The sequence below is a fragment of the Mytilus trossulus genome, chromosome 14, assembly GCF_036588685.1.
Source record: "Mytilus trossulus isolate FHL-02 chromosome 14, PNRI_Mtr1.1.1.hap1, whole genome shotgun sequence".
In the NCBI taxonomy this organism is placed as follows: domain Eukaryota; kingdom Metazoa; phylum Mollusca; class Bivalvia; order Mytilida; family Mytilidae; genus Mytilus; species Mytilus trossulus.
The window spans coordinates 15801536-15824615 of NC_086386.1; the positions used below are offsets into that span (position 1 = coordinate 15801536).

General features: G+C 32.3%; 2 protein-coding genes across 9 annotated transcripts in view; one reads left to right on the forward strand and one right to left on the reverse strand.

Annotated features, from left to right (window-relative positions):
- Window positions 1-23080, forward strand: part of LOC134696397 (neurobeachin-like) — a 261592-nt gene that overhangs the window by 100826 nt on the left and 137686 nt on the right. The window lies entirely within an intron of this gene.
- On the reverse strand, window positions 21013-22896 carry LOC134697431 (putative nucleotidyltransferase MAB21L1). The gene has a single exon (XM_063559707.1). It carries the CDS (start codon window positions 22640-22642, stop codon window positions 21515-21517), a length of 1128 nt encoding a protein of 375 aa, XP_063415777.1. The 5' UTR covers window positions 22643-22896; the 3' UTR covers window positions 21013-21514.

The window sequence follows — 23080 nt, forward strand, 5'->3', positions numbered from 1 at the left end:
GCCTTCTTCTCGATCAGTTAATATTAAGAATGGAAATTGGGAATACTTTAATGAGAAAACAACCCGACCAAAGAGCAAACAGCCTAATGTTACCAATGTGTGTACAACACAGGCGAGAAAATCCCACATCCGGAGATGTTCTTCAGTTGGCCCTAAAAAATATGTGTACTAGTTCAATGAAAATGGTCGTCACACTAAAGTATATTTATATATAATTGAACTAAAAATATATGTTAGGACTAGCAAAGATCAGAGTCTTCGGACTTGGAACAGGCGCTAAAATGCGCCGGGGTTAAACAAGTTTTGTGAGATTTCAACCCCCGCCTATACCTCTAGCTTATGTAGAAAAAGAAACACATAGCAATACCTGCTGATAAGAAATAATGTTCACACAAAGAGAGGAACTAGTCCAAATTCAAAGTACAATTTAAGGTTAGTGACGAGTGCTAAAAAGGAGAAGGACGACGACGATGAAGCAGATGCAGACTCAAGTAAAACAACGAGGCTGAGGAGGACCCGAGATTTAGAAAAGAACGATGATTATTGGATGTGAAATTAATGGGTAAAAGAAAAAGTTAAAATTAAAGCTGTATGAAATCAATATTTAACACTAATACAAATGCTAATCTTCAAGGGAAAATCTACTATAGCAGAAGAGTAAAATTGTGTGTTTCAATTTGACATTCAATAACTCCCATGTTGTTGTATTAAAGGGTGGGCGGATTATATTAACTGTCTCTTTATACAGGTGAAAGGCCTCCTTATTTATCGCTCGTCATATCTAAAATATGTACGTCTTCACTAATATGTCTACTATTATATACAATAATTCAAATCAAATTGCTACTATCTTGAAGGCGACAAAATGCTAAGTTTACTGACTGATATCATCTTAGAGAGCGATGTTCATTTGTAGTATCAAATGAAAGTGGCCCTTCACAAAATATAGAGTAAAAAACTAAACCGTTTGATCTTTATTTAAATTAAAATCGACCCACCGCAGCGTATTTCGCTACAGGAAATAAAATAATATTTTTGATAAATGAATTATATTTTGTGTATCTGTTATCACTCCGTGTGTATGTGTCAATCATAACGGGACTCAATATGTATTAAAATGGTTCACTGTTTAAGCGATGTGACTCGTTAAAAAAATCTGTATTTTTAAGCGGTATGACTAGTTGTTTAATATATTATTACAAAGGTGTTTTCGCCTGCTTCTTTTGCCTTCATGTTAAACGTGGTGTATTCATTTTTTTCGGACAGGGTTTAAATTAATAAAATAAATCTGTAGTTATATAAAAACAAAAGACGTTTATGTGAAGGTACGGTATTCAACAGTGAGACAAACCAATACTGTATATTCAGTTATTATGTACTCCGACATTACAAATGGGAAACAAAAAATAATTCCTTAACTCTCAAGATGCAATGCAATAAATTATTTTCAAAGATTCTTAATTTATGGCAATTTGAACATCTTTTACTGCTTAATATTTTAAGATCATTGACATGACTTTTTTCTAGAAAATATAGGCTAATGACTTGTTTCAGCACATCAACATGACGCGCTCAAATCTATCCGCATCATTGTATCAATGAAATGCACGCGACTTCCTTCAAACTTCTGAATAACAATCTCAACGTGTTGTACACGAAAAAATAGTTTTTTTTTTACTATTTTCTTTTACTTCATATTCTCAACCAAGAAACACACATTGAAGATAACTGTGCATTTTTTTTATCAATAAACAGTAAACCAGTTGGTCAAAGATATGTCATAGATATACAATTTCTTTTTTTATTTGAACGAGTGTTAAGACCCATTCAAGTTTGTAACATTTTCAAAAAGATAGGAAAGTAAAAATAAGATTTCTTTTTATCACTCGTATACGTTTTCCACATTATAGAAATAACGACCTTATTTGAGACAATGATGGACCCTTCTCAGTATTTGGTTAACAGTTTCCATCAATTTATACATTTGATGGACTGCCAGTTAAAATCACTGACGAGTATTTGGTATGACGTATATGTGTATATGCTGTCATCCTTCGGATACATAACATGACCAATTTAGCGTAAAATGCATTTATTTTCACTGATGATCTACCATAATTCTTTTGATGTTAACTTTAGCCTTGGCTTCATTTCAACAATGAGGGGGTGGTAAGCGGTCACCACATGATATATATATAGCCATAAGATATATAACATGGTCGTTTTTGGAAAGAAATTAAGCAACAACGAAAATTGATGTTAAGATAAATAATGCCTGGATATATCATTTAAAGGTGCACATGACTTCTCTCTCCATATTATTCCATTCATAGTTCCTTAGTCTACATACATGTCTATGGACTTACTAGCGATATTGTCATGTATTTGAGTCGTATACCAGTATGATCTTATTTGTTCATTTCGTACATTTTGATTTTAAGGTTTTTCCTCGGTTGAGTTTTAATGATTTTAAGCCGCTCATACTGGCACATCCTTTCTGAAATTCATAATCAATTTAATAGTTTTGAGATCTTCTTTATATATGCACTCATTTGGATCATTATGTACAACATCATTGAAAGTGTGAATCTGCGCCTGTGCTAGGATAAAACAACATGCCACATTGGAGCTCTTTCTAATCTTCCAAAATTTTACAGTATCATTTCCAATATCTTGATGACTATGGAATTTCTCAGGAATATGGCAGTTGTTATCCAATCGTTTGATGTGTTTAAAGCATTTGCCATTTGATCATGGACTTTCCGTTTAGAATTTTCCTTGAAACTTTTTATTTTTGTTATTTTACCTCTTTCTGTTTGATACTTTTAGTTCCAGACTATCCGTTATGCATTAACAATATTTATCTCCATATTGTCCAATATAATTATTTATCCTATGACCATACTCGTACAAGAGATGGTAATTATAGTAAAGTGCAATTATACTGTCTAGACATATATATGTTCATGTTTTTTTTTCATCATAAAGATTGATTTTGACTTTTTTCAATAGGGCAGGGAAACATTCGATTTTTGTCATTTTTGCATATTTTTAAAAAACCGATAGTTGTAAAATGTTTAAGTAATGAGTTAAACAAAGTTTTGAAGGAGTTTCAGTACAATATATATATTTATATTCATCATGGATACCAGGATTGAAATGTTGTTGTGTATTTGAGCCAGACGCCTGTTTCGTCTACAACAGACTCATGAGTAACGCTCGACTAAAACAAGTAAAAAAAGACCAAAATAAATACGAAGTTAATGCTCACAGAGGACCAAAAATTCCCAAAAGTTTTGTAAAATATAGCTTAGGTTTTCTTTTTCTTAGGAAGAAAAGTCTTAGTATTTCAAAGGTTCAAAGTTTTATAAACAGTTTATTTATAACTATGACCACACCAAAGACAATTCATGTCAACACAGAAGTGCTAACTACTGGGCTAGTGAGACAATCAGGGTATAAAAACTCAACCAGCAATGGCATCAACCCAGTTGTTGTAATTAAACTCATCAATGATACCAGGATGGAAATGCAATTACAAATGCAAAGTTTGTTTTTAAATTTTTATATGGAAGTGGTATTACTTGTGAAGTCAGCAACAAAATGAATCTTCATAGGATCTTTCTGTTAACTTTTCATAAATAAACTCATCATAGATAGAAGATTGAATTTTATATTTACAGAATAGTCATCAGTGACGCTCGAATAAAAAAATGTTTAAATGCCAAACAAAGCACGAAGCCGAAGAGCACCGATGACAAAAAATTCCTAAAAGTTCTGCCAAATACAGGTAAGGTAATCCAGTCCTGAGTAAACATCTTTTAACTCAATAATCAAAAAGTCATTTAAAAATAGGCCGCGACAAAAATCTGTGTTTACACCATGCTCTAGCAGGACTCATACAGATACCTAATAATATGTTATACACCAGATGCGCACTGTTTCAGGTGATCGTAACTAAATTTGTGGAATATTATACACACTAACGCGGAAGAGTAAAGGTATTACTTTTTATAGTTTTTTTTTAGCATGGTTTAAATGTTGGTCATTTCCATTAGGTTAATTACCATTCTTGTGTAAACATACTGTAATTAGTTAGTGTCATATTTCAGCATAAGTCAGAAAAAGACATGCGCATTCTATCATTCTAATGCACTTAATCCAACACATCATGCCTTGTTCATTAAAGATAATTACCAGCTCTTAGTGTAATTTAGTAGAAAGCTTATCACTTAATTGTGCTTTTTCTCTTTAATATTATATTGATTAGGTAGGTTGCCCCCGGTTTATAAGTCATTAATGTTGTTACGACTTTTTAAGCGGTAGTTCTAATATTATATGGATATTTAATTATGGAGACGTTAGCTGAAAACGTCTTAAAAGTCACGTGACATTTGACCGATCTACAAAACTGATAGACAATATTGACAGCAAAACAGATTGTATTTCATTCATTATAAATCAATAGTTCCGCTTATTTAAAAAGAAATCATTGAATACGTTATATTGATTAAAATCTAGTAATGTAGGACTGCCGGACGGAGTAAATGATGTTCTTTGCCACCAAACTTGAAAAACAATGAAGAGCGGATATGTTTTTCTCTTATATATATAATATGAAACTGTATCATGACAATATGGTTCAAATACTTTTCAAAACCAGTAGCGGTTCCAGAACTTTCAAAAGGGGAGTTGGCGCCGACTGTTCTAAAGGAGGTGTTCGCTACATCGGTGCTTCGGTGATTCCATATAAAAGTTTCCACAAAAGGGGGTTCCAGGCCCTCTGGATCCGTCTATGAAAACTTAACCCATAAAAAAGCTGATCTCCGACTCTTAAATAACTTGAACCTCGATGGTCGAGTGATTTAAGTATGTCAGGACTGAGGTTGCGAGTTCGATCCCAGCATTGACAGGTGCGCTAGATTCAAATCAAAGATATCAAATATGTTATAAAACATCTACACAAACGACATCATAACACTTGTACGTATTTATGCATACCAGCGTTCAAACGTTTGGTTCGCATTTCTTAATGAAGGTAAATTCAACAAGAAAACTTTAGAGTGACCAGATTTAATCTAGTACTGAATATCCCTTTTTTCTCGGATGAATATGATGTTTATTTAAAATCCAATTCATATAGAAAAACCTGTACATTGGTGTACCCCGGTCACCCCATTCCATCACAAATGTTATCATTGACAATGATAATACATGTAGTCATACTAATTCAATTAGCTCTTTATTTACATACAAAATAATAAAAGTCACCATTCTGAAAGTTGGTAACGTATGTCTGTGTTAAAATATGACAGCCCCCGTTTCTCTTAGTCTATAGTCTTTTTCTTATTGCTTTTTATTAAATTAAATGTTATAATTGAAGCTATGGTCGTGTTTTATCTTTTCTACTTTTGATGTTTAGGTAAAGATGAAGGCTTCTGGTCATAAATCTTACTTTAAATGCTAATTATTTAATTATCAATTGTATTTTTGTTCCTTCATATAAATATTAGCATGCTGCATGTCTTGATTTTTCAATAGATTTAAAATAAAGATAGTTTTATTATTATATTACATAATAAGTATGAATACAAATGCATATCAAAACTTAATATCTAAATCAAAACTTCATTAAATCATATTTTTTTTAATATTTTCTTTGGTGTAATCCACAGCTATTTTAATGTTAAATTTATGTATAAAAAAGAAAACAGGCTTACTAGATTTAAATCATTGATGCCGTCATTCAATATGAGCACACATTTGTTTATAGTGATACTAATACCAGTTGATAACAAAGGATTTGAAAACAAACTGCCTATAATATTTGTAATATAGTGTCAGACTATTAAATTGTTAAAATCATTCAAAACTCTTACTTTAGTATTAGAAGAGGGACGAAAGATACCAGAGGGACAGTCAACTCGCAAATCGAAAATAAACTGACAACGCCAGATTATGCACAGTTAAAAAATAGTTTTAGTGTTTAATGCTTAACTTTGTATGCAATTGATTTGGTATTTCAATTGTTTTGGTTTTGACTTGTGTAGCCAAATGTTGGCGTACGTAATTTTTAGCCTGGTCTCATTCGCAAAGCTTCACAACCACTGGGCTAATGCCAAAGCTAGTGAATGATTACTAGCCTGGTATCTTTCATGAAGCTTTACAACCATTAGGCTGATGCTTAAGCCAGTGTATGAATTTTAGCTTGTTATCTTTTATAATGCTTCACACTAAATAAGCTGATGTTGAGGACATTGAACAATTTTTAGCCTGGTACCTTCCATCAAGATCTACAACCAGTAGACAGAAACCAAAGCCATTGAACGAGTATAAGCTTGGTATCTTTTATAAAGTTTGACAAACACTAGGTTGATGCCAAAGACAGTGGACCAGTAACATCCTGGGGTATCTTTCACGAAGTTTCACAACCACAAGTTTGATACCAAAGCCGGTGGAATTTTTCTCCGTTGAAGTATCAAGCAATATAGATTGCATATGTAAAAAATCATTCAGAATTAAAAACAACTAAGAAAAATAGCAAAATATGGAATCAACCAATACATTGCAAAGAGTTTTATATCGGTAAACTACTTCTGTCTTAATTTAGAACTACTGTATTGAAATGATATATAAAATGAAAAACAAAACAAATCTATGAAGAGAAAAAGATACCCAAAACTATACTGAACGACAATTCCGAGTAAATAGGTCATATGCCAGAACAAAACCTCACTAAAATAATAACTGTAATACTCAAAACCTGGTCCGTCATTATATGATATTAACATTGCAGATTATATACAGCAAAAAAGCAAACCATTTGATGGAGAGTGTAAACATATATGTTGTGCAAAAATACTCAATTAAAGTACCACCAGTTTAAATATCTTCAAAGCATTTTATTTTGTCATTAATGTGTAGGTTGAAAAGGGTTGAGTATAGAAGATGCAAGATATATTGTGTAATTTCCAGTGATTTGGAGATACATATAGTGAAATATAAATTTGTGCACACTATTATTTATTCGTTAAAAAGATAACCTATGATGTCGTACGTATTTGAAAAAAAAGGTTGGATAAGTGTTATTTCAACGAATGATTTCTCCTCGAGAGTTTTTTGGAATTTGCACCTGTCCTTAGTCAGGAATCTGATGCACAGTTGTCGTTTGTTTATGAAATTTATATGTGTTTTTCGTTTCTTGTTTTTTATATAGAGCAGACCGTTGGTTTTCCCGTTTGAATGGTTTTAAACAAGTAATTGTGGGGCCCTTTATAGCTTGTTGTTCGGTGTGAGCCAATGCTCCGTGTTGAAGACCGTACATTGACCTATAATTGTTTACTTTTATAAATTGTTGTTTAGATGGATAGTTGTCTCATTGGCACTCACACCACATCTTCCTATTTCTACATAATATAAAAACTGTCATTTAAAGATATCGGGTATTTATAAACTCTAGACGACAAAACAAAGATTTCACTGAGGACATCATAGCATGTTTCGTCAAACTGTTAACGATAATGATGTATTAATGGCATGGTATATTCATCAAATTGTAAACGACATTCAGTCATCCTTAGCCTATGCAATACAATGGACTAATACCATTAATGACATTATTAAAAAACTAAAATATTCATTATTGTTTGTCTCTCGTTTCTCATAAATGACAATCAAACTCCTATCCAATTTTAGTTTTTCTTAAACAAATTTGTTTTGAATTATCATTTTACCGTTAAATTTGAAAAGTTAGTCCTATGGCTATCAAATCGGGTTCATTGAATCAACAGGTTGACACACTATGATGTATAGGACATGATGACAAAGTGGTTTTATTTCTGTCTGTAAACAAAATTATATCAAGCCGGGGAATACTCCGTTGAGAACTGCAACGGCAATGGGATTGGTGGTTGAATTGCGATTTAAACTATTGCATTAAATATGTATGATTTCCGTTGGCACTTGTCGTGGTTCTCGAGTAATCATCTAATGACACGCTCGAACGAAACAAACAGTTTGGAACCCTAAAAGAAATAACCATGCGAACATGAAAACCACAACAGCCTAAAACTGAACAGCCAAAATTATTAAACGCTAATTTTGATTGAGATAGTTGCACATCAAACAAGATAATTAGATAAACTATGAATATACGGAGAAAATGCATGCAATAATTAAATGTAATTATACATTGGGTTGAAATGCAATTGTTTTAAAGTATTGATAACCAAATTTAATTAAATTCTTAAATATTGCCAACATTATTAATTTCTCCTTGAAAGAGGGTACAATCGCATCTCCAGATTTTAGCCTCTATGCATGGATGTGTCATTTTTTCCATGTGTGGTCAAACACATAGAAAATGTTTGCGAAACTCTTTTGCAAGAAGCTAAAATTGCCACAGGGAACAACGATGGTTATTTTGTGCCTGTCCTCAAACGAAGCTAATAGCTATCAGACAACATTGTTGACTTTTGCATACTTCTACTCAAATGTCAAAGCTAAGTATAGTTACTTATCGCTCAAAATCTATAAACGTGAAAATAATCCATACTGTCGTCACAAGTTGAAAATATCAGTCAAAATACGAGGCAGCCAAAAGTAAAGCCTTTATTTTAAGTGGATTTGGTGGATGCGTTCAACAGAGTCACCAAACTTTTAGATATTAAGTGAGAGGACAATAAAACTATCACCTGTATAACGATACTTGAAGTTAAAAAAATATAATGCCAGTTTCTTTGAATTCTTTATGAGAAGCTTCTGTATGAAATCTACCTCAACAAACTGCTACCTGCATCAAGTGAGGCAGATGTTGTTGTATGCATTAAAAAGTAAAATAAGTACCGAACTCCGATGAAAACACCAGAACAGAAAGTCCCTAATCAAATGACAAAATCAAAAGCTCAAACAAATGAATAACAACTGTCATATTCTGGACTTGGTACAGGCATTTTCTTATGTAGAAAATGGTGGATATAACTTGGTTTCATAGCTAGCTTAACCTCTCACTTGTATGATAGATAATAATAAGTTGTTTTGTTGTTAAGACATTAGCTAATTTAACCTGAAAGTTAATATTGCGATGTTTTCAGTTTAACAATCCAATATAGGTTAACATTCAAATTGATTGATTGATTGTTAATTGATTAACCTCCAGTGACAAATACTTCATACATGTCATTCATATTGTACAGAAATAGTATGTAATTGCTAGGTTTCATAACGAGCAAGACTACGTTATCGTTTTATATTAACTCGAGTTATTTAATTTCAATATAATAAATCAGTCTAACCATGCCCAAATATGACGTCATACACGAATGACGTCATATTGGAGATATATTGGAGATCTATTGAAGAAACCTATCACACTGTATAATATTTGATACATTATTTGACCTAGACAACAATAAACAGGTTCTTGCACACAACTTGAAAAAATGGACATGCTTGTCCATCCGACACGGCCGGGGTGAACACATGACTTTAGTTTCAACCTCCGACAGCAAGATGGCGACCCTCAATATACGAACTCCATGAATATAAATCGAAACAATGAAATTACCTTTATTTTATAATTCAGTGATTCCGGTTATTTCCATTTTGTGTTTGTCCATGGATTTATGTGTTTTACACAGCGATAGTCTACTGTTGCCTTTATAAAGCATGTAGTTCAATAGAATTCTTCTTTTATTATTTCATACACGGAAGACATTAACTATCTATGAAGGGTTGTTGATTTCTTCATTTTGATAGAAAGTCTGTTCATAGACAGTTTGTTAACGGTTGAAAATGAGTTGGTACACTTTTTTTAATCTACTGTGTTATAAATTGATTAATATTAAGTCCCTGTGTCGTCCTTTCAAATGGATTGAACTTGTATTAAGAGACAGCTTTTGCTGTATATATTTTGAATATCATCATGGGGTCTACCTGAAAGAAAATGCAAAATTTTTGTACTTGGCGAAAACAATCATACACGACGGGATTATCTCCATATTTACTGTCAGAAAGATAATGGTTGTAACATAAAGTATTTACTGAATCTATATTAAGAAGCTCAAAGAATTGATTTATGTATATGTGTGGGTTCTTTTTTATATATTTTTTAACATCATATTGATATGCTACTATTTCCTTGATTTATGATTTATTTTCACAATTAACGTGATAGATATACTACAACGTCCCTGAAACATGTTTTCACAAATTTTCACCTGATATGACCAATTTTTAATTACATGTAAAACACTACACAGAAATTATATGTGATTTTGCCTTGGGCAGAACAACTTGGATAAATCATTACAGGCAAATAAATGTCTCGTTTTAATTTCCCTGAAGACCAACGACGTCGTAAGACCAACAGCTAGTAGAAATACACATAAATTTGGTTACCTGCTAATACACAGCTCAAATCTTGACATGCAGGGCAAATAAATTTGCGTAATGGACAAGATTTTGCATGTTTACTGTTGCATTCTTTCCTCTAAGACTATTAATTTTCTTTTAGAATAGAAATGTTAAACATTAAACTTATACATTTTCTTCTTCTTGTACTTTATGCATATTTATGAAGTGTTGGCGTCAGGATGGTGTACTCATTGACATAGTGGACAGAGGAGAAGGCAAAACCTGTAATTTCTAGAATGATATAGTTTACTGCATTGAAAACGTTCGTTATAAATATAAGATCTGACTAATACGTTCATGAGTAGTTTGCTAATTTTTAACCAAAGAAAAACATAGAAATGCGATCAGTGATGTAAGGAATCTGAACCAATAATACTTTAAATAAGCCTCGTTTTACATAATGTAGCGGGTTAAACGAAGAGACTATTTTTTTAGTCTCTTCGTTTAACCCGCTACATTATGTATGTTCCTGTCCCAAGACAAGTACATTTGATTCAATGGTTGTCGTTTCACTGTTTTATTTCGTTGTCTTTAATAGTCTATTAGGCAGTTTGGGTTTTGCTCAATGCAAATGTCATATGGGACATATAGTTTATTCACAGTTTTTTTACAGACCTATGTGTGGTACACAAATAGTCTGTTTCACACATACCCTTTTTACTCTGTTGTTAAAGTAAAATATTGGGTGCTTTTTAACTACGAAGACACCAATTCGCCAAGACGAAGGGATCCAAGTTACCATTCGTTTGTCTACAGTGTCTTCCACAGTTAAACCCATGACATAACATAATGTTAGCTGTAACAGTATACAAGACCCGGAAAACAAAGTGTGGCATTACAGAGTGACAACTTAATTCCATGTCACTTCTTATGTACTTCTATATTCAACACGCAAAACATTCCATTGCCCATAGCGTTTCCGATGAACTTTTATTTAATATACTTGAGCAAAGTTGGAATTACTTTTGTTTATTTCGATCAAAATGAAAATCACCATTTTACAGAGTTAAAAGGTGACATCACTTGAATACTGAACTCGGAGGAAAATTCAAAACGAAAAGTTTTGACATCAAATGGCACAATCAAATGACAATAAAACATCAAATGAATGGACATTAACTGTCATATTCCTGACTTGGTACAGACATTTTCAAAGAACGAAAAATGTTGGATTGAACCTGATTTTCAAGCACTAAACCTCTCCCTTGTATGACAGTCGCATCAACTTCCATTATATTTATAACGATGCGTGAACAAAACAGACATAATAGGTAAAATTGTCAAAATAGGGGTACAATGGTCAGTGCTCAACTTACCTTTAATATCCTTGTGTTTTAAAACTGGTTTAAATCTAAAATCTTCTAAGCTAATTTTCATTTCAGATCCATGGCATCTCACATAAAGTTTATGTTATCGTCATATTTTTTTGTTATTTTTTTAGGGGATCGAATCTTATTGTTAAACCTTGCAAATACACTCTGATGAAGTAGCACCCTTTAGTTTGTCTTCTATGTGTATCTTATTTGGCAACAATAAACATTCCAATACCACTAGAGGCAGATGGTACAATTAAGTCGGTGTCTGAATTAAAGTGTTTTCGTAACCCATTTTTAAAAAGTTAACAAGATATATAATCAACTGGACAGACTTATTTGTGTAATTTTCATTTTTCAAGATTAACTTAACATACTACAGAACAACATCTGCCAGGTAAAAAACCATCATTTCTTTACCCTATCATAGTATCCATAAAAACATCAAATCCATAATTCACCAATAATTGCATTACTGTGGCACATACGCGTTGTCGTAAACATGCAAACAGGTAAATTATTGCACAAACCATGTTCTCGTTGTGACATATAGCATTACTTATTGTGATATATATGCAACATATTGTCTTCTGGTACGACGCACAGCATCGGGGTCAGCTCAGGTCAATTACAAGATTAATTTTCTGTCTTCACTTTCAAAATTGATATTGTATATTTATGTTTAACATGCTTGCAATTAAGAAAAAAGATATTTGAAAAATGACTGTAGATAGCGATAATTGATGTGACAGAAGAAGAAAACAAACAAAGGCCAACTATTTTTGTTATTTATTTCTTATAATCTATACTGCACTAAGTTTAAATCAGTTTGTTTTAATCTGACGAAGGATAAAAAGTATTATTTTTTTACTTTTACCAGTGTATTTTAGCATGTATTCAGCGTAGGTCAAATGGAAGCACAGTTGAAACTATACACTAAAAAAAAATGTATTTATATAGATTATCTAAGTCAAATCACTGAGATTAATAAAAGATATGTATGCACAAGAACAATAAAAGGCAACCAAATAAACAAACTAAAAACAAAACAAACACAAACACAAACAAACAAACACAAACACAAATTTAATAACAATAGTTAAAGAAGAAAATCGAAAATACTTGCAATTTTATTATATATCATATCAGTTGAAGCTTTATAAAATTTAGAATGGAAATGGGGATTGTTTCAAAGAGACACCAACCCAACCAAAGAGCAGACATCAGCCGAAGGCCATCAATGGGTCTATAATGCAGCGAGAATCTCCTGTATCCGGAGTCGTGCTTCATCTGGCTCCTAAACAAAAATGTATACTAGGTCAGTGATAATGTGAGAGGCGTAGTGTAGTGGTTAGTGCATCGGACTACTAACACAAAGGTTCCTGGTTCGATTCCCGTTCGGGATGAAAATTTCAGGAACTCAATTTTCGGCTCTCCCTTGACACCATTAGCGAGTATGGTCTTAAGGAAACGATGATAGTCCGTCGGAAGGGGACAATAAATGGCTGACCCGTGTTAAGAGAGAGCCATATCTCTTGCACGTTAAAGACACCCTTGTAGATTTCGAAAAAGAGTAGGCTAATGCTGCCTTGTAGCGGCGGCACTCGAACCCGCAAAGTGGAAAAGGGTTAATATAAGTTGCAAAACTTGTTTCCCAATCCACTATAATTAAATATGTTTAAACTAAAACTAGTGACAATGGACGTCATACTATTTTCCGAAATATACACAAGAAACTAACAAAGGCCAGAGGCTACTGACTTGGGACAGGCGCAAACATGCGGCTGGGTTTAACATGTTTTTTTCCCCTCAACCCCCCCCCCCCCCCCCCCTATACCTCTAGCCAATGTAGAAAAAACAAACACACAACAATACGTACAGTATAGTCAATTAAAATATACATAAACATTTTTTTATTGTGTTGTGGTATATGACCTAATATGACTTTTTGTGTAATTAAATATATAGTTACCATTCTGGAGTACCTGTATCACTTCTGAATAGTGTGCTTCGTATGTTTATTTTAGGGTTTGATGCACGTACATGTCTTAATAACATTTGCCCATACAATCGCCTCATATCTTTTCGTTTTAGTTTTTCGTGTATTGTCATCGATATTTGGATTTCGTATATTTTATTTAACAAATAGTTCGGTATCCTGTAAACAGCCAAATATGGATTTATTAATATCAACATGCTTTAGTATGCATAGCTATCATAGTCTTTGAAAATATTTGAAGGTTAACTTTGATTATAAAGTATACCAAATAGTGTGATGTGCTTCAGGCTTGTCATAATATACTCGTGCGAAAATAATTTTCGATAGTAAGGAATTTATTCTTGTCTCTGTTATATCTGCAACCAAAACTGAAAATGAAATATATCTATGTTTGTATTAAGTTAATAATTTAAATCCTCCAAACAATAAGTAAGTTTTGAGTAAGAACGTCCAAAAGACAAGTAGAATAAGGCAATGCAAAGATCATATTCAAAGAACCTCTTCAAATTTTTAAATAAGACAAAAAAACTGTGTCTGTTTGTCAGGTCACATTATATAATCAGTCATTTAGTAATCACTTTAAGATGACAAAAAAATGTCGTCAGTTTTTTAAAACCGTTCCAATTTAATAGAGTCCTTACAACATGTCAAATGAACTGTTTCTAAATTTTATACTACATTTAATAAACTGAATCATATTACCCACTTCGTACAAAAAGGTCTGTATGAATACCGACAAGCCGTGTACCACAAACAAAGAAAGTATCAATTAGTTAACCATTCTACAGTGGTGTTATATCTGATGTGATGACTAGGGTTAAGACTATATAAAAAGAGAAATTAAAAATCTATGCAGACCAATACTTCACATAATTTTCAATAACAATAACCATTTACAAGACGTGAACACTCGATTTCGTTGGCCGTTATTGTCTATATTTTTTGCCATTACCCTGTGACAATGTTCTTCAATTTAAAAATGAATCGTTATCTAAGAGAGCTAAAGAATTAAGCTCAAACCTATATATGATAAAGGGGTCCTTTTTAAGTTGTAGTGAGCTGTAAGCTTTTTTGTTCCCTGTTGAAGGTCTCACTGTGACTTTGAAAGATAGACCAGCAAAAAGGGGCGGTTTCCTTGCTTTTGATTTTTTCAATTTTGTGTAATCGTTTTTATCTGAATTGATAAATATAATATATAATATATATATTAAATTAAAACTGACGTGGAAAGGTAACACATGTCCACCGAAAGCTCTTTTTTTGAGAGCCCAGGTGGTCGTGTGGTCTAGCGGGACGGCTGCAGTGCAGGCGATTTGGTGTCACGATATCACAGTAGCATGGGTTCGAATCCCGGCGAGGGAAGAACCAAAAATTTGCGAAAGCAAATTTACAGATCTAACATTGTTGGGTTGATGTTTAGACGAGTTGTATATATATATATATATATTTTCGGTGAAAAACATATATAGAATAGCAACAACAAAATAATTCTATTTACGTTAGCATCTGTAAAAACTAAAGACGCAGAGTTTCTTTTCTTTTTTTGGTATTGAGATATAAAGAGTGTTTATGAATGAGGCAGTGAGTCTATATATCAAACCGTATACTAACTATATATCACAAATAACAAGGACTTGAAATTACAGACTCTGTGCTATGTGTCTTCCATTAAATCTTTGTCGACATTTGTTGTTGTTGTATTCTTTTGCAGAGTTGACTTTTGACAGCAGATTTTGAAAGTGTTTGTTTAATCAAGGATTTGCATTTAGCAATATCACAAATTCTTGGTTTTGTCTATTAATTTTTTATTTGCTGTACGGTAAAAACACTTTCAAGTCAAGAATATGACAGTTCTCGTCCATTCGTTAATTTTTAATTTGCTATACGGTAATAACATTTTCCTATTGTTGAAGACCGTATATGATGACCTTTAAATATTTCATTTTTAGCATGCACCGTAAATGACTATTACCAGATCGGGATTCTATAAACAATGAATTATATTTATAACAATTGAAAATTGAAATCACAAAAATACTTATTTACTCCGAGAAAAATTCAAAACGGAAAATCAAATGCTCAAACATCAAACGAATGGATAACAACTGACATATTCCTGACACATGCATTTTCTTATGTAGAAAATGGTGGATTGAACCTTGTTTTATAGCTAGATAAATCTCTCACTTGTATAACAGTCGCTTCAAATTCCATTATATTAACAAAGATGCGTGAACAAAACACAGAAACAGACATAATAAAACAGGCTTTTATAGCTGACTATGTGGATTGAATTTTGGTTCATTGTTGAAGACCGTACGGTGACAAATCTTTGTTAATTTCTATGTCATTTGGTCTCTTGAGGAGATTTGTCTCATTGACAATCATACCACATCTTCTTTTTTTATATTTGGTAAAAAAAATGATTGCCAATGGGACAAGAGATTAAATGACAAAGAAATTTACAACTATAGTTCACCGTTCAAACAATCAATGTACAAAATAATGAACGAAAACTAATATGTAAATAGATATAGGAAGATGTGGTATCAGTGCCAATGAGACAACTCTCCATCCAGGTCATAATGTGTATGCATGTACATTGACTAGAGGTATAGGGGGGGGGGGGGGGTGGGGGGGTTAAAAGATATCATTAACATGTTTAACCACGCCGCATTTTTGCGCCTGTCCCAAGTCAGGAGCCTCTGGCCTTTGTAAGTCTTGTATTATTTAAATTTTTGTTTCTTGTGTACAATTTGTAAATTAGTATGGCGTTCATTATTACTGAACTAGTATATATTTGTTTAGAGGACAGCTAAAGGACGCCTCCAGGTGTGGGAATTCTCGCTACATTGAAGACCTGTGGGTGACCTTCTGCTGTTGTCTGTTCTATGATCGGGTTGTTGTCTCTGAACCATTCCCCATTTCCATTCTAAATTTTATTTTAAGATTTGAAGAATTAAGGTTTAGGCACAATATATATGTAAGTGTACTATTTTCTTCGGTATTTATATCTTAACTGTAGAAATAAAACTTTTTTTTTATTTTTGTCTTTGTTTTCTCGTTTCAATTTAATTAGGAAAACATGGCAGTGTATCCTCTTTGTTGTCTGTGTTGAAATGGTTAAAGAGCTATACTCTGGAATTGTAGATTTTAGATCACCTTATATTCAATTTAATACCGAGATATTATAAAAGTCATTGTATTGAAACAATAAATACAATAAAATGATGAAAAATTGAGGATAATCAGAATTATATCTTAGTCGAAAGCCTGATTTCAACACAAAATTCTAAATTTTATATCCACGCTTAGTGCTAATTATCTTTATTTATGTGAAATACCGTTCTTCATCCGTATAAAATCAAACACATATGTTGTTTAACAACAATTCTCTTTTATGCCGATACATTATATCTAACAAATTTGCCTGTCTATCAGTGGATTAGTACAGATTGAGGCCAGCTTGACTTAAATACTGCTATAATAACAAAAAGACCAACCACATCAGTAGATTCTCATATTCTCTCGTTCTTTTCGTCTTCTTGTCTATCTTGGGGTGAAAACAAAAAGATATTTGGAAAAAATAAATAGTAGTTTTTTTGTGTTTTACTAGATTAAAGTTGATTAACGTTCGATTGCCAGGTTGCTTTATTACCAACTGCTTGCCATAGACACAGTTACAATAACAAAACACCAAACACATCTTAAGATTCTCAGATTATCTCCTTCTTTTCGGCTTCTTGCCTGTTCTGCGGTGAAAACAAAAAAGTATTTGGAAAGAAAAATCACTTATTTTTTTGCACAACTAGAATAAGCCGGAAAACGTTTGATTGCCTGATTTATTTATAACCAACTGCTTAAGCTATTGTTATTATTGTCGTAAAGGAATTACTAGCAATAATAACAAAGGATTCACAGGAAATTTTACATCACTATTTATATTTTTCTTAAAAACTATATGTCTGGGTACCATGGCACTTAAAAACAATCAGCGTCTACAGGACTATATATAGGGCTAATCCAGTTTGTTCAGTGCTTTGTTTTATTGTTTTAAAAATATGCATACATAAATCTTTTAATTATGAAATTTGATAAGAAGTAATTACCCGCGTCTAGTTGTACAACTGTATAATATGCATTATCGCCATTTTACGATCAATGTGTTCACTGCATGTGCAGAGATAAATTATAAAGAAAGGCGATAATATAAAATAAATTCAATGATTTTTCGTTTTAAAGTATTTAATTTTTGGTTGTAAATCTTTCTATTACTTTTGGTGTGTAATTTTTAATGTATTTATTTGATTGCATAATAAAAGAAAGACTAATTATGGATCTGCAAAGTCACGGATGTCGGGGTTGTTTTAGAGCTGTTAAAATCAAATTTAGATTGTTCAAAAAGAAAGACTCTACTCATAAATTAATATATTTGACAGAAAATGATCAAGATGAAAAAAGAATAAAATTAATAAAAGCTGTAATTTGTGAAAATAAAGTCGTTTTGTAGAGCTTGAGAAAAGTCAACATTCACCACTGTTTGAACTCGTGACATGTAAACTATAATCTGCATTAATACAAAGCTTATAGAGTATAATTATTTCAAAATTACAGTCTATCAAATGTGTTTATAAAAAAACTATAAATGATAAGAAATCGCTCCACTTAAATAGAAAAGATCCTAAAAACCTGGTCGTAAATCTCCAATTTCTGATAAATAGCTATAAACAGGAAAAAATTGGTAGGCTCTCCCTTGCATAATTAGATACTTTCTTTCCGCTGCATCCGAAATTCTGCATTTAACTCTCCCGTTCATCCAATAAAGTCTTTTTTATGATAAACAGGGGCTAATTATTCAATTTTATTTCTATTTTATTTTCCATGATGATAAGGACTTTTTACTATTATGTGTTTTTGAGGTTTTTCATGACAAACACAAGACGCTAATCGTCGTCATGGTTGAGCATAAATCGTCGAAGTGTGTGGTATATTTGAATGATAAATTACTCAGGGTTGTTGAATTTTACATCATTTTAAAAAAATCATTGTAACGTATCGTTATACATAGAATTTGATAAACTTTTCGATGAAGAAGATATGCTGTCGTGTCTACCAAAAATCTATTAATATTGTATTTAATTTTTATTTAAGTCTAATTAAATGCATCGATGAGCATGTCTAAAAAGTGATGCTTTCTCGTAAATTATCACAAAAAATGTGACGTCACTTTATAGATTCACTTATCACGATAAAACTAAAAAAAAACTAATGCATCCTTTCTCCAATTATCTAACTGTTAACAGTAAAATACTTTTTATGAAAATATATCCCGTGTCAAATAAATCTTATTTAAACATGATAGTCGCCTCATCTCGTACTGCAAAACCATGGCAGCATTTTTTTTACATGCAATTATCTCCTGATGTTAAAAAACTGCAACATACTTAAATTTACTATCAAAATTTTAAAGAGAATTTTTGTTTTTGGCATCTCAGTGCTTTTAACGTAATGAGAAGTGGGTTTTTATCGGTTGGAGGCGAGCACTGACAGATCTCTGGTTGCTAACAAGTGTAGTTCACTGAAGTGTTGATGGAATTTCTAATCTCAGAAGTTGACATTTACACAAACAAACGCATGTTGAGTGTATAAATATCATGAAAGAGGCAAGAAATATGTTTTCTAGTTACATAACATACATATTGTTTGCAGTGGCAAATTGATATTTATGGGTTTGACCCTAAAACTCATTCTTTCTTGCATTTTTCATTTGACAGACCTATAAAAATTATTGTTTTTAAAAGTTTGGAGTCTCTGACCTCACTTATTTTAACTACAACGAGAACAGTCTGCTGCTGGTGTGTAGACAGAAAATAAAACTAGATATTTGATTTTTGAGTCAATTTTCTATATAAACTTAACCTTTAACATTTGATATTGTTATAAAATATGTTACTTCAGTGTCAAATATATTCATGAAAAGGAGTTTAGAATGTGTGAAACAATAAAATTTTAATATAAACATAAAAAGCAAAATAAGAAGAAAAAATCATCCCTTTAGTCTTTTCTTTGTAAAATCTTCCTTTAAAATATCGCATATTATGTTTCATTTATGAAATATTTAATCTCTTTGTAAAATTATCAAATTGTCTTTTTAAAATTTGTTCTCAAATAATAGTTTATTTACTCCAATTATTCATTGCAAGTGCATCGCTTTATCAGACATATACAAGAAATCAAGTTGTCGCTTAGACAAAATTTGGAATGTTCCTTTGGATTTTTTTTAAATTATAAGTCAGCAAAAAAAATATATGTATGTAAAATATTGAATATCATTATGGTTATAGATATTAAAAATAAACCTCTGAGAAACGAGCACTCGACGACATATATAAAATATATAGATATATTTTTGTTTTCCTGCGGGTGAAGTATAAAATCGTATTTTTGGGGGCGATGATTTCTTTGAAAAGCTTCTGTAGAACTCTTGAATATCAAATATTTAAAATAATCATGACATTTTACCACAAGTTCTAAATCAAAATCGTCCGATGAAGTCGCAGACAACAGAATTATGTACCGGTGAATTATGTAGGAAGTAATATTGGAAGTCTACCATTACAGCACCCAAAATTATTAAAATAAATATGTGCTATAAAGATGTCATTAATAAATTGTCATTTGAATTCGAGGTAAAAAAAAATAATTTAAAAGGGAGAACCCATTTCAAGAAACTGCACTTTTAAATACAATGTAATTTGCCCTTGTATTTTTTTTAACATATTGTGTGCCCTGACAGTAAATTACTATAGACTTTCACAAAATCAAAATTTATGACAACAGCAAATAAAGTTTTCGTTTTCTTTAACCTAAAACAAAACCATTACTCTAACAAACAATTAAAATCTGATTTTAAAAGTGTGAATATTTATTGCAGATATTTTCCAATTCATAAATAATTAAAAACATGCATTGAATTGTTGTTTTCACATTTCGTCTTTGACAATTTTTAAGTTTACTTTTATAGCTCTGAAAAATCGAAATGTTCCTATACAAACTTCAGGAATGATATTTCCCCATTGTAATCACTGATCATATTTAATAATTAGGAAAGACCAACCATATCATACTTAATTTGAATTCCATAATTGTATCTCCCTCCATTTTATAATATTTAAAAAAATGTCCAAGTTTCCTCCAAGAGTAAAATGAAGAAGTCGTCCGCCTGTTTTTATGAATGTTTTTTGTTGTTGTTATGATCCGAAATCAATCTTAAAATGATAAATAATATTTTAATATAAATTAATTTATTATGGAATTTTTATCTTAAAGCATAACAATAATATTGATCAACAATAATTTACACTACAGATACCATAATGCAAGTTTACGACATTCAGCACAAAACAAAAATTATCAGATTTTCCTCAACAATTTGAAGAATTGCACTATTTTGACTTGAAATTTCGCACTGTTTTTTTCATACTCAATCTTTTAAATATGTCTTGAATGCCATACATATATGAGATCGAATGTCTCATATTTATCTTTGGTATAAAGCAACAGATGCAGCTCAGATCACTTACCAGTCGGTGGTAACACAAGAAGAATATTATTCGGACATCTTTCATCAATGTATTTACTCACAAGTGAAAGCTTACTTCCGATATTTCACCTCAAAATGTTGGCACTGTCACTGCTTTGATTGATGACTTGAATGCATTCCTTTTACAGAATGTTCTTTCTTCATAACAAATAGAATTCCATTAAAGTTAAAAACGGTTTTGACATTTCACAATTTTTCCAAACTTTTTGGATTTGTTAGAAGTTCTCGCAATATTCGCCATACTTGTTTGGCTGCATTGTCCATTGCGGATGTTGATTTTCCACGGAACAAGTCTACATTTGGTAAGAAATAATGCGGACAGCGACGATTCTGTAAACACGATATAAGTTGGAGTAGAATTCCATTTATCCTGTCCCCTAGACATGTGTCATCCCATTCCATTTCACGGGGATGTTTCTCACATTCGTACAGCACTAATGTTTTTAAATGATATGTTGTTATTGGCTGACCCGGTATATCTAAGTGTCTGTCTCGGAGAGTTTTTAGGGTACTTAATAATCTTCGTCGACATCCACCATATAGCAGTCGGTCCTCTGCATATTTGAAGGACAAAACCCAAGCATCCCCCTCTGCGGCGCTTTGTTTATCTTTCATGTAAATACTCTCTCTTGACAACAAATCAAATCCTTCTGTTTTCACTTCGGCCACGAGATTTGGATTTGGCCATGCTATATGAGGTACTGGCCAGTGTGCAGCACTGCGGCACCAAATCCCTGCACAGCGGAATGCTGGTGTTATCTGCACGACATATCTTTCTTTAATTCGAAGTTTCACTTCCGTTGTGTCTGCGACCATTTTCACAATGTCTCTATAACTACATTTGTCAACTGCTTGTGCTACAAGTGTCTGAAATCGTGACCTTATTTTACGTGCAGAAAGGTAACCGGATGCTGTTATAAATTCTACCCATAATGACATAGATCTTTTCCTACCGTCACTCAGTTTCAGAACAGAACATCCTGGTATAGTTCCGTCGTCTACAAAGTTGAATACTCCCATTTGATTAAGGTAAAGAACAACTTCGAATTCTGTAGGGGACACAACTTCTAGTCCTTCAAATCTTCCGTTCACTTCATTCAAAGAACTTATAAATCTAGGTTCCTGGACTTCAACCTCTTTCAAGACCTCTTGCACAACTTTACAGACCTCTCTTATGGTCTTCATCGTGCCACCCTGTCGTGACTGTACCCGTTCGTTGTAGTACTTATTCAACTGGAACAGGATTTTAGACTGAGCTGCAAGCATGTCTGGTGAGCCACCTTCCAGAAGCATATCCGGGTGTGATCCGTTCATCAAACACAATAGAAATATAAAATTGTCACTGTATGTGGTGTTTTACTCTTCCATCACACACCAGTATGACGTCTTTTTCAATTACTGTTTACACTCCAGTATAGATTCCATCTTTGTCTTTCAACAGCTAACTTAGATCACGAGAAGATTAAAATGACAATTGTTTTTGGTGCTAGTTGCTAAAATAATTTGGACAGCAAGAAAATAAAACATATAGTAGTCCGTTTCTGTCTATCATTAGTAATGTAAATAAAATGTAAACATTGGTCTTTTGAACCAATAAAAGTGCACAAATTAATTATTACTCCGCCTATAGGCAAACCTACTACCATTTTTGTCATAGCGAATATCTTAGTGTTCCTAAGCCCCGCCTACCAACTGTAGATCATCTTCGCAAGCCGATGAGCACACCCGCCGAGAAATAATACACGCATCATT

Coding starts and splice junctions, on each gene's coding strand:
- LOC134697431 (XM_063559707.1), bottom strand. CDS start 22,642: ATGAACGGATCACACCCGGATATGCTTCTGGAAGGTGGCTCACCAGAC.